Source organism: Benincasa hispida, chromosome 4, assembly GCF_027475165.1.
Source record: "Benincasa hispida cultivar pf3 chromosome 4, pf3_genome.v1.1, whole genome shotgun sequence".
In the NCBI taxonomy this organism is placed as follows: Eukaryota; Viridiplantae; Streptophyta; class Magnoliopsida; order Cucurbitales; family Cucurbitaceae; genus Benincasa; species Benincasa hispida.
The window spans coordinates 17246855-17255613 of record NC_143481.1 but is presented as its reverse complement, the minus strand read 5'-3'; the positions used below and the strand labels follow the sequence as shown (position 1 = coordinate 17255613).

The following is an 8759-nucleotide window of genomic DNA, read 5'->3' as shown; positions in this document are numbered from 1 at the left end:
ATGAGGAAGTTTTTCGTTTATCTTCATACTTCTCCCTCTAATCTTCTTCTTCTTCTTTGTAATATGAGTTAGTTTTCTATTGCATTTTATTAACGATTGTACTTCAACATCTTAGATGTTGCATTTTTACTGTATTTTAGTGTTTGTATTCTATTTTATGTCATTGTTATTAACTTGTATGATACATTTATCTATATCTTAGATTTTTTTAAGAAAAGGAAATGTAACTTCAATGTATCAGTATCCTCGTTTTTTAAAAATATATATATTAAAAAAATGGCGTACCCTTAGACGTATCCGTATCTTAGTTTTTTAGAAATTGACGAATCGTTGTATCCGATCGTATCCGTATCTGTGTTTGTGCTTCATAGGCAATGAGGCATTGGTGGTGATGAGGGCTAAATGTACTATTAGTAGACATGGTATAAAATGTCTAGTGACATATAAAGTTGGTCTTCTAACCAATAAGTTCATATATCAACTAATCTCAGCTCATCTCCTCACCCAACACCTAGAGTACATGTACAATGATTTAAGACGTTGATATAAATTATTTCTGAAAAAATTAGAAAAATAAAAAATAAAATAAAAAAAGATATTTAAATAACAGGGGAAAAAACAATTGATTGTAGAAAGAAAAACTGGCCATTTCTGTGGCCATTTCTGTTAACAGTTAATGCCCCAAACTTATTGGGTTTTTTCTTCTTCTTCTTCTTCTTCAATATCAGTCTGTTTCAGAATTCGAAGGCGTGGAGCGAAAAGATGGGCAGTTTGAGGACGGTGTGTAGGCCTCATGCCATGTTTTCTTCCTTCCTGTTTAGCAGCAGATGCCAGTCTATGCCCAGTGTTTCGTTTCGGAACCCTAATAACAAGCGTCGCTTTTCACTTTTCTCTCCCACCTTCAATTCTTCGTCAGGCTTTTCTCGGACCGAGAAGTGGTTCCGTATCAATCAGCGGAGGACGCTGGCCATGGCTTCCAATTGGGCCAACGAAAAATCTCCCTATGAAACTCTCGGTAACTTCCTTTTTCTCTCTCTTTTGGTTCTTTTCTAGCTCTGTGGTTTTCATCATGGAAATCTTCGGTTAGTACTGGGTGAAGAAGTTGGATTGGCCGATTGGGTAAATGGAAGAAATTATGCCGTCACTGAATCTGGACACTTTTGATTTTGTGATAAAATGTTTTGATGATTTCAAGGATATTGTTCTCGATCGTTTAAATTTATGTCATGGAATGCTTTTGCTTTTATGATTTCAAGGATAATGTCTGTTGACTGATTCGGAACTTTTTCATTTGTTCTTTGGTCCAATAAAAACAGAGTTAGAGAGGGATGCTGATGAAGAACAGATAAAGAGTTCCTATAGGCGCTTGGCCAAATTTTATCATCCGGATGGTTTGCTCCTTGCTCAAGTGAAACAATAATGTAGCTTAAAATTTCGCATGATTAAATTCATGAAGTTCTTCACATCTTGAAAAAAAGAAAAATCCTGAGTTGTTCATCAATTCTGAGAAGGAAGGAAAGACAACTCTGCAATTAAAATACTACACCATCTAAGTTAATCACATATTAAACCATTTCTAAACTGAATGGTGAGCTATATATTCCTTTGCCGTTGATATATAATCACTTCCAGTTACTAAATTTATTGGAGTTATGCACGAGAGTGATGAGGGGGTTATCAGCTCCCTCTCCCAAAATGAAATAAAATGAAACAAAGATTGTTATTTATTTAGACCTATGTCTGAATTTATATAGAAGGATCATGACTTTTCAAGTTTTATTTTGTTTTATTGAAGTACTGAGATTATTTTTTGCAACTTCTTGCCGGTGCCATGCTTTGTGGCAATCAGTATTGCCTTTCATACTACCCCCACACCAAAAAACTAGAGAAAACTTGCCTTTTTTGTCTGTGTTTAGTGCATGTGTTTGGTTAAAGAACTTATTTCACTGTAAACTGGGTTCCTTCTTTCTTCAAAGTTTATGATGGTAGAGGAACTCTTGAAGAGGGAGAAACAGCAGAAGTTAGGTTCATTAAGATTCAAGCTGCTTATGAGTTGCTCATAGATGATGAGAAGCGGAGGCAGTATGATGTAGATAACCGAGTTAATCCAATGAAGGTTTGATTTCACTTTATGTTATTAAGTGAATTATAATTTTCAATGGATAGAGAGTAGCTTCATATTTGAATTTCATTTTGTAGAGAGTATTTGGTTGTCGAACAAATTCTCATCTCAGTTGCTTACAAATAGCTTATTCTGCTGATTATTAGGCATCTCAAGCATGGATGGAGTGGCTTATCAAAAAGCGCAAAGCTTTTGATCAACGGGGTGATATGGCAATAGCAGCTTGGGCTGAGCAACAGCAGCGTGAGATGAATCTACGGGCTCGGCGCCTTTCTCGATCAAAGGTGAACAGACCTTTGGTGCTCAGAAATGCACTTGATTATATCCTCTTTACATTTTGAAACCAATTTTGGAAAAGGAACTCGGGAGTTATTTTTTCCCCTCACCTTATCTATCTGTACATTTGATATTTGAAAAGAAAAAAGAACTGAAGTTGGAATTTCGTTATGGAACACACCTTATTTCTGAAGTGGATGTTATTGCAGGTTGATCCAGATGAAGAGAGAAGATTACTGGCAAAAGAAAAGAAGGCGTCAATAGAGTATTTTAACAGCACACTTAAACGACACACACTTGTCTTGAAGAAGAGAGATTTAATGCGAAAAAAAGCAGAGGAGGAAAAGAAGAAGGTAATAAGCCGGCTTTTAGCTGAGGAGGGCCTCGAGCTCGTTACAGATGAGGATGACAACATGTAGATAATAAATTGAATTTATTGGCCTCAAAGAAAAATGCTGCAAATAGCCAATATCATTAGAAGAAACAGAAAGAGGAACAGAGAAAAGTTTCTGCATATAATTCCCTCTAAATTACCTTTAGTATTTATTGTACAGAAGAATTGTATATATACTATTTAGTTTACAGTCTAAAAGAAAGAAAATTGATTCTTGCACATGAAAATATCCACCCTCTCCCCTACGAAAAAACTTACAATTATAAGTAGAATGTGCTTAATGGATAAGAATTTTTATTTTAAGTTACTTTTGCGAAACTACTTTGTAAGCTTCAAGGACTTTGGATTTTTTTTTTTTTAAAAAAAACATTTATAAAACATTTTCAACGTGATGATTTTGAGTATGAAATTCTTGTTAGCATGATATAATACATGTTGAAGGATCCTACTTTTCATTGTAAGGACATATGATGAACTCAATCCAACCATCAATGTATGGTTCCCAAAGAAATACTTGCTCTATTTTAGGGTATTAATTTTAATCTTAGAAAATACTTGATAACATAAAAAGTCAGCTTCAGTAAAAAAAAATTAGAATGGTGTGGATTATTATCACTACATTTAATAACCACATGATTTTTTGTTTTGAAAATGAAGCTTATAAACACTATTTTTACTTAATAAGTTTCTTTGTTTGTTATCCACTTTTTACTAAACCAAGCCAAATTTTGAAAAATAAAAAATAAAAATATAGAATTTTGACAAAAACTTGAAGTGTTATCTCAAGAAATGTGAGACCCACAGTATAAAATTTTAGAAGGAAAAAGTCTAAATTGAAAGGGTTAAACAACATGCAGCGGAAATATCAAGGATCCATAAGCATTCTAATTCACTAATTTTGGCAAAAACTAAAGCATGCTCTTTTTTAAAAAATGAGTTTTCTGAACATACCTTTGAAGAACTCTCCAAGAAAACGTTTGTACACTTTAGGCAGAGTTATGGGACTCAAGAACAGCTTGAAGATATGAAGAAGCAAGATGAGCTCACAGCAATAGATTGAAGAAGATAGTTTCTTCTTCACAGAAATTTTTCTCTCAAAATTCTGCCTTAATCCTTCTCCAATAACTCCAATCTTTCTTATATATATTAGATGAACATGCAAAGAGATGGAGTGCATGACTTGCAGCTCATGTTTGGAGAATCAAAGTAGAGAGGATAATGGCTTTTGTGTGAGCATAAAGATTATGATAATGGAGAAAACTCAATTTCCATTTAGTGCAACCATGCAAAACAATTTTCCATTTTCTTTTAAAACAAAAAAATGATTTTAAATCATTTTAATTCAAAAATTGATTTTCTTAAATTAATTTAAAAAGCTATTAATTTAATATCAAATATTAAATTAATTTTTGCACAATAATCACCGTATTATATTTAAATCATATTTAAATATTTATTTTCTTGTTCCTTTTAATTTGAAGGTTTCAAATTAATTTCTCAAGCTACCCTAAATTATCCATTTACGAGCTAGTAGGGGGACCTCGCGAACCTACAGACCATGGGCTCCAACGATTCGAGATTAATCGGCTAAACTCATTAGTCCGATCTAACCCCCATTCGTTAACTAATGGGACACTCCACTATAGCCCATAGTTGAACTCCAGAAATACAAGTTATTTATGCTGTTTTATGTAGATATTGCGGCAAAAAGAGAGGAAAGTTGCGTCGATAGTATAAAAATTGGCTAAGAAATACGAAAATTATGAAATGTCGTAAACACACCCACTAACACCACTGCGATGGCGAAATAAAATATTCCAGTCTCTATTTTGCAGAAAATAGGTCGCTGCATGCGTTAATGGCTCGAAGACAAAATGTACAACGCATCTACTTTGCATGCGCCCATCAATCAATAACGAAGAGATGATCAACGCAATAACGGCGCATGCGACAATCAATCAAGAGCTTTAGCGATCAATGCATTTCAACCGCATGCGGTAATAAAAAACAACACCGAATGCGGCGATAGATTGAAGATGTGAAGAGCAACGCATTCGCGGGCGATTCTGACAAGTGTACAACTTTTATTGTGCAATTCTAACGAATTGACCATGGAACAGAAAGGAATTTTCCATTATGCCATTGTAGGAATTACCATAATTAGACAGTGGGGACCACAATTTTAAAGAGCCAAGGTCTTGCCTATAAATAGCTTCCTCAAATTCGCTGAAATAGACATAAATATAGACTGAGATACTCATACAAAGATATATTGATACGGGGAGAGAGGCTGGTCTGAAGAGACTTACAGAGTAAATCCGGGAGAACTACGAGACAAGGTCGAAAGGTGAGTCTCCGAGCAAAGAATTCTTCCGATTTCCGAAGCTGAAGCTCTGTGCAAAAGATCAATTCTACCGGGAAAGCAAACCTGAGAGGGAAGCTTTCCTCTCCACCACATCCATATGTTGGCAAGCACAAGTCTCCGATTGGGATCTGTATCAAGACGTTGACACTCTTTCCGTATTTGTTTCTATTCTCTAATTCATCTTCTGTGTTCATCTTCTTTAATCCCTCATTCACAAGCATGTATCAAACGCTTAATTTTAGAATTAAATGTTATCATCGTCATCGTTATCATCTCTCTGTCTCTTTCCATACATTTATCATCCATTTTCTCCATGATGTGTTCTTAATCCCGGGGTAAATAGTGAGAATTAAGCGAGTGAGTTAATCTGTGTCAAAGAATCAATTAAGTTTAGCTAAAGCATGTTGATGGCATCTTCACTTGTGAGAGCAGAAGTGAAGATATTATTCCGCCTATCGAGAGAAGGTTGGAAGAATGCATTAACTAAAGCGGGAAGTATTTCCAGAGATGGAAACAACCTTGTGTTCATCACGTTTATCTCTGTTTCACCATAGACATATGGGAACACGACCGATCACTCAACCTAGGTTAACTCGATCTTAATTCTGAGCTAGCTATGAACTTCTGTTTATTCGGGATTATCCTTTGATCTGCAAACGGTGAGAGTAGTCCAACAGCACTGCTCAATAAGCTTACCATTTTGGGGATACGACCGGATGAATAGCTAGAGACATAGCCTTGCAAGATGAAATTCACTCCTATCCTATTTAGGGTTAGCAGATAGGTTGTTCTCTTAAGTACTGACTCCAAGTCTTGAACAAATGGGGCCCTGCCTTCTCATGATAGAGAAAAGATTTGATTCATAAAAATTATGAATCGGAATTGTTCATTAGAGGATCAGTAGAAACATAAGGAATAAGATGTAGTCACAAGAATAAAACGGTACTTTTGACCTAACTGTGATTATGAACAACCTGTGAAGGATCGATGTAAGGGTGAAAATTAATCTTTTAGCATGTGGACAATATGAATATGAATCATACAAGCTCATGTTCCTGGCAACGGCGCCATAAACTTGTAACGGTAAAAATTAATCTTTCAGCATATGGACAATGTGAATATGAATCATACAAGCTCATGCCCCCGACAACGGTGCCATAAACTTGTAAGGATACAAATGAAGTGTTTTTCTGTGTTATGTTTTGTATCGCTTATACACACTACTGATGGATGAATGTAATACAAGCTCATGTTGCCATAAACTTGTTGACTGTAAAAATGGAATGTTATCTTTATCTATTGCGCTGATGAATGAATGAATGATGATCTATATGCGCTCAAGTGATTTGCGATAAAGACATTTTATGCGATACTATGTTCTAAGTATATGCATTGATAGTGATATGCTCGTAGTATGCGATGAAGTAGTGTGTGTCACAAGTTTCCTTGTGCTGAAACCAAGTATAATTCCAACACAAGTTCTCAGAGTGATCTGAGGTCGAACACGGGGATTGTTGTCGTTAAATTCGATACTTATGTGATACATGCGACCGGTTACAATAATGAATAAAGAATTTTGGTTTGTACAAAAATATAAATTGCGCTAAAAGTAAAAATGCGTTGATAAAGTAAAATACGTTGTAAATAAAATGCGTTGATAAAGTAAATTCCTAAACTACTATGATACATGATACATGATACAGGGGTCGAGGACTGGCTGTGAAGTTGTACAAAAGAATCTATGGATGCGATGTCAAGTCTTATGAATGAGGCAAAAAGAGAAAGAGTAAAGAGTAAAAATATCGCAAGTTTGTCAATTGTGTTAAGGACGCAACTAAGGTTCCGCTTTCCCTTGGCGTACACCATAATAAATGAAATAGTCGGTTTTAACAGTAAACGATCGTTATAAAGAAAAGTGACTATTTTCGTAGTCTAGTCTATATGCAAACGCATTGCATAGATAGGATACCCCCACTCTTATGTCTCAACATGAACGATTTGGGGATCACATCTTTTGTAGCACCTTACAACTTCTGGTAACAACTACAGAATGGACTGCATCCAATAGTGTTACCAGGATGAGATACTCAATTTCATCCATATACTTATTAGACTATTTAGTCCATATACTGTCAACTTGATTCTGTTTATGTCACTACATAAAGTTACAACATTCAGACTATAGGCAAGGATGCGTTTATTGGATTTTCATAATAAGATGCAAAATCAACAAGTCATTGTTATTGATAAAATAGAATGTTTAACACGAACTGCAAGTTCTAAGACATTCCCAACAATCTCCCACTTGGACTAAAATTCCAGTGAGAACAAATATATACAGTATAATGTTGAGATACATAATGGGAAAAATACAATAAACTAGGGCATCTAAAATACCATAGACATTCTTCCACTTGCCCTAGATTACACTACTCGGAGTCCTAGTCCAACTAGGTGGCCCTTGAAAACTATAGCCGAGAGGGCCTTGGTGAATGGATCAGCAAGGTTGTCTTCAGAGGCCATCTTTGTGACGAGCACATCTCCTCTGTGTACAATCTCCCGGATGAGATGGTACTTTCGTTCAATGTGTTTTCCACGCTCGTGATTCCTGGGTTCCGTTGAGTTAACAACTGCACCACTGTAGTCACAATACAGTGTGATAGGGAGGTAGATATTTGGAACGACTTCCAAATCAACTAAGAATTTGCGTAGCCATACTGCTTCCTTAGCAGCTTCGCATGCAGCCACGTATTCCGCTTCCATAGTGGAGTCAGTGATACAACTTTGCTTGATACTTCTCTAAACTATAGCTCCTTCGTTAAGAGTGAAAATTGATCCTAAAGTAGATTTCCTGGAATCTACGTCAGTCTGAAAATCAGAATCAGTGTATCTCGTAAGGATCAAATCCTTAGGTCCATATACAAGCATATAGTTCCTCGTTCTTCTAAGGTACTTGAGGATATTTTTGACAGCGGTCCAATGACCGTGTCCAGGATTAGATTGGAACCTGCTGATGATTCTAACTGCAAAACATATGTCGGGATGTGTACACAACATAACATACATCAAACTCCCAACTGCAGAAGCATATGGAATTGTGTTCATCTCCTCAACCTCTTGAGGTGTTTTAGGACATTGTTCCTTCGAAAAATGAATTCCATGCTTGAAAGGTAATAAACCTTTCTTGGAATTTTGCATATTATACCTTGACAACATCTTATCAATATAAGATGCCTGAGACAATGCTAATGTTCTATTATTTCGGTCTCGAAAGATCTATATTCCAAGAACATGTTGAGCATCACCCAAATCTTTCATTTGGAACTGTGATGCTAACCATCTCTTTACGTCAACAAGAAAGCTTGTCTCATTCTCAATGAGCAAGATATCATCAACGTACAGAACTAAAAATGCTACAGTTTTGTTGACTATCTTCTTGTATACATAAGGCTCGTTAACGTTCTGTTCAAAGCCATAAGATTTGATCGCAGTGAAATCTTATATTCCAGGATCTGGACGCTTGTTTCAATCCATAAATGGATCGATTAAGCTTACAGACTTTCTGTTCCTGTCCTGTTTCGACGAACCCCTCTGGTTGAGAC

General features: G+C 35.8%; 1 protein-coding gene and 1 long non-coding RNA gene across 2 annotated transcripts; one reads left to right on the top strand and one right to left on the bottom strand.

Annotated features, from left to right (window-relative positions):
• The first annotated feature begins 459 nt into the window (after nucleotides 1-459).
• Nucleotides 460-3011, top strand: LOC120076648 (Chaperone DnaJ-domain superfamily protein). Its single transcript, XM_039030528.2, has 5 exons — nucleotides 460-1015; nucleotides 1317-1391; nucleotides 1977-2116; nucleotides 2269-2406; nucleotides 2608-3011. The coding sequence occupies exons 1-5, from the start codon at nucleotides 763-765 to the stop codon at nucleotides 2815-2817; spliced, it is 816 nt and encodes a 271-aa protein (XP_038886456.1). The 5' UTR covers nucleotides 460-762; the 3' UTR covers nucleotides 2818-3011.
• Nucleotides 2255-2710, bottom strand: LOC150036544 (uncharacterized). The gene is made up of 2 exons (XR_016529243.1): nucleotides 2580-2710; nucleotides 2255-2450 (listed from the first exon to the last, which is right to left on the bottom strand). It is a non-coding gene; the product is annotated as an uncharacterized LOC150036544 (long non-coding RNA).
• Nucleotides 3012-8759: the final 5748 nt, after the last annotated feature.